This window comes from Lactuca serriola, chromosome 4 (genome assembly GCF_051521515.1).
Source record: "Lactuca serriola cultivar US96UC23 chromosome 4, Lser_US96UC23_V15, whole genome shotgun sequence".
Lineage (NCBI taxonomy): Eukaryota > Viridiplantae > Streptophyta > Magnoliopsida > Asterales > Asteraceae > Lactuca > Lactuca serriola.
This window is the reverse complement of record NC_136411.1, coordinates 188,330,220-188,334,159: the sequence shown is the minus strand read 5'-3', so window position 1 is coordinate 188,334,159 and position 3,940 is coordinate 188,330,220. Positions and strand designations below refer to the sequence as shown.

Sequence of the window (3,940 nt, the reverse complement as noted above, 5' to 3'; positions counted from 1 at the left end):
GATCCTTAATTTCAATTCCATCATCCATATCCATACCACCTTGCACTTCTTCACCAACTTCAATTCTATCAGACAATTCATCTAATGAACTGCATATTTCGCCTTGCTCCTCAAGGATCCATTGATGTATATTAACACCAAGATGGTCCATGTATACATTAATAACACTACCAGAAGCATATCCTACTTCGATGAAGTCCATATAGTCTATATCAGTAGCTATTAACCTCAATCCATCAGGGAACACAACATCGGGCATGCAAAAGTAAACATTGATGCATACCTCATTAGCGAATCTTTGAATGAACTCCACAAACTCGTTCTTGTCCATTCTAGCAAAATCGACATCATCGAACCTTTGTTCTATACCATCTGAGTAACAAATAGCGGGGTACCTCGAAAAAATTCCAGCAAAATGGAGATCTATCTTCATGTAGACAGCCATAGGATTGATTATGTTGGCCGATTTCAGGGAGGAAGAGTTTAAGAAACGGATTCGTGTCAATCATGGTTTGAAAAAAGTATACGAATGCAAATGGTAGCAGAATAAATGAAAGGGACAGTTGAGAGGGTTTAAACGGATATACATTTCATTTAGTGACATAACACGTGGCAATGACCTGGCATATTTAATATACTTGGCATTGAGGTGGAATAAGAAAACGTCCTAGTCAGATGCGTGTGACCGGTTGCATCCTTCAAATCTAGAAATGTGACCTTTTAAACCATAAAATGACAAGTATAAACCCTTTAAAAGCAAAAAATAGTCACGATGGACCATTTAAACCAATATACGAAAGATAGTTAGGTCAGAGTGACAATAACCCTACAATAAAAGCCGGAATAGAAAAACATTGATTTATAATTATATATCCATTCTTTACTTTTTTTTAGAAACGTATCAACTTTTAATTCTAGTATCAGTTTTTTACTATATTGCCAGTACTTTTCTTTGCTTTGCTTTTACTATTTCTATATCCATTCAGCTCTTGACCATTATTTATTTTCTCTCGACCCTCTTTATTTTTTGTACTTTTTTTCTTAGGTCATCCATAATGGGAGCTTAATGAGAGTTTAATATAATAAATTTGAATATAATATAGAGGAGAGAGAATGTGGAGTTGAATCACCATTGAACGATTGAATAGAATATGTAGTGAAAAGTTGTGGGTTTTTTTAAAGAATTTAGTTGAATATATATAGTCTTTCTTCTAGTTGGCACTCTATTAAAGTCTTCATGGGTTTAATGCATTGGAGATGGCCTAGTCACATACCAATGTCTATTAATCATTGTGAACCAACTTATATGCATGACATCTTTAGTGTGTGTGTACTCTTATTCTTTTTTAATATCGTAGTTATTCTTTTCTTATCAAACAACATATATAAACATTTTTTAAGCCTTCAAACTTAGGGTTTGGCGTTACAATCTTGTGAGCTTGAGTTATTCCCAAAGGTGTTCTTCACAGCACCAGCCGCACCCTCGGCTACATTCGCTGCACCCATTGCCACACCTTGTGCTAATCCAAACATTCCACTTGTTGCTCCACCAACTACGTCCGTTGCACCATTTGCAATCCTTTTCACTGAATCATTGGTCTGCATACACAACGTATTCAATCATGACAAACCTCCTATTTTAGTCTAATTTTGAATGAACTTGTAAACTGATCGTTATAGCTAGGATCACAAATTCACAATCCACATAAATTTGAAGAAATACATGAAGAAATACATGGACATACGCATATGTGTTCCTAAATCAAATACCTGATCAACAATACCAGCGTTTTGGCAATGTTGTTGGCTTGTCGCTGCATATAAAAAAATGTATGATTAACAAAAAACAAATCAATAATATTTTTATGATTAACCCTTGTTTTTATTCAAATCAATGTTTAAGGCTTAACATATGCGAATCATAATATCTTTTTCAATGAATTATATATATTTATTAGTATGTTTTACCTATCACGATTACAAATCAATATTATTGTCTCTCTTTAATCTGTTTCATCGAAATGAAACTACAACCTTATTTAGATGACCTTATTTAGATGACCCAATTGTAACCTTGTAATGCTTTTTCATAATAATTTAAACAACCATAATTGAAACATATATAGTTAATAGTTTGATACATAGCGTCCATACGTACTTAAAAATCCGTATTCTAATAAAAGAATAGTTTTATTCTCCCTTTGACACGTGTCATCCTATTAGACCTCCTAATTAATGCATATTTATTCTCCTTTTGTCATGTGTCACTTTATTATGTCTCCTAATTAATGTATGCCCCTTTTCAACTCTATTTCAAAGTTCAAATTTTAAAATTTTCACTTTAATTACATTAAATTAATAACATTAGAATAAAAATAAAAATAAAAATAATACAAATGATATAATTTCACATATTTATTTAAATCAATGATTAAAATTTATATAACTAAAAAAACTCTTAATTAATAATTTATTTAAAATAATTAATTAATAATTTTGTGTTTTTACTATAAAAATTTAATTAATTTTGTAACCGTGGTTTCCACGGGTTATAAATTAGTATACAATATACAAGTACAAATTAAATGCATATATTATGTTAATGATTAACTTTGGAACTTAGATCCACTTATTAATTCGGACCAAATTTATGTAATCCTCATGTTCGAAACAAAATTAAATTTGTATGAATTAAAAACATTAAGGAAATATCAAATTATGCATATAACTTTATATTTGACAAAAAAAAAATATTAAATACTACAGATACTCGATAACTGATAATATAAAATTAAATAAAGTATCTATAATCAACTCATTAGCTTATTGTTTTTTCTTTCTTTCTTTCATGTTTTTCTTATCAAACCAATATATAAACAACAGGTTTTATGCCTTCAAATTTAGGATTGGGCGTTACTATTTTGTGAGCCTGGATTATTCCTAAAGGTGTTCTTCACGGCGCCGGCGGCACCCTCAGCCACGTTCGCCGCTCCCATCGCCGCACCTTGTGCTAATCCCAGCACCCCACTTGCTGCTCCGCCGGCTATGTCCGCCGCTCCTTGTGTCATCCTCTTCACAGAATCGCCAGTCTGCATACACCGCGTATTCAATCGATTTAAATTTCCAATTTCCAGTCCGACTTTGAATGATCTCGTAAATTAAATTTGTATTGATCGCTGTAAGATTACAATACCTGTTCCACGATACCGGCGTTTTGTGCAGATTGTTGGTTCGTTGCTGCATCTCTATGCAACTGTCATCACCGTGAACATATATTTACATAAGTTTAAGAAAAAGATGAGATTGAAATTGTTATGAAATTACAAACACGAGCCTAGATGTTGTGGGAAGGCGGTGTTCGCGATATATACCTGCTGTTGACCTAAGGCGGCCTGAGCGTCGGTCATGGTCTTTTGGCTGGCCATTTCTGATCTCTGTAAGTAAAATTGTCGGGGGTTTGTACTTTGTATGGAAGGAAGAAGAAGATGTATTTATAGATTTATGAGAAAAAGCAAATTTGTTGCAAAAACGCATGGACTTGCTAACACATGGCATAAAAGGGTGACGTGACATGACATGCACTAGATAAGGCACTCTTTATGGAAACATGCTTCGGTGGTCAAACTAGCTTCATGACTTTTATTAAGACCACTATATTAAACACTAACATAATATATCAACTAATCATTACCATTAATAAATTATTATTTATCTGAAAAAGTATATATATATAAAACAATTTTTTTTTCTTTTTTTTACATTTCAATAACATTCAAATATAACATGTATTTAACTTAATATTTTTTTTTTATTTTCAAACTTTCATGTTAATATATTAAAATACTTTTACAATAATAGAATCATAAATAAAACTAAAATAATATATATGTCGTAGTCGTTTTGCCAGACCACCGAAACTATCAAGCCATCATCGTCAAAC

The 3,940-nt window shown here is 32.1% G+C and overlaps 1 protein-coding gene across 1 annotated transcript; it reads right to left on the bottom strand.

The window, feature by feature from the left end:
* Positions 1 to 2,726: 2,726 nt before the first annotated feature.
* LOC145100480 (late embryogenesis abundant protein-related / LEA protein-like protein) lies at positions 2,727 to 3,510 on the bottom strand. The gene is made up of 3 exons (XM_079037739.1): positions 3,372 to 3,510; positions 3,194 to 3,253; positions 2,727 to 3,089 (listed from the first exon to the last, which is right to left on the bottom strand). Exons 1-3 carry the CDS (start codon positions 3,423 to 3,425, stop codon positions 2,901 to 2,903), a joined length of 303 nt encoding a protein of 100 aa, XP_078893865.1. The 5' UTR covers positions 3,426 to 3,510; the 3' UTR covers positions 2,727 to 2,900.
* Between the last annotated feature and the right edge of the window lie 430 nt (positions 3,511 to 3,940).

Coding starts and splice junctions, on each gene's coding strand:
- LOC145100480 (XM_079037739.1), bottom strand. CDS start 3,425: ATGGCCAGCCAAAAGACCATGACCGACGCTCAGGCCGCCTTAGGTCAA. Junction 3,254..3,371: donor CCGCCTTAGGTCAACAGCAG/GTATATATCGCG, acceptor CGGTGATGACAG/TTGCATAGAGATGCAGCAAC. Junction 3,090..3,193: donor ACGCCGGTATCGTGGAACAG/GTATTGTAATCT, acceptor CGGTGTATGCAG/ACTGGCGATTCTGTGAAGAG.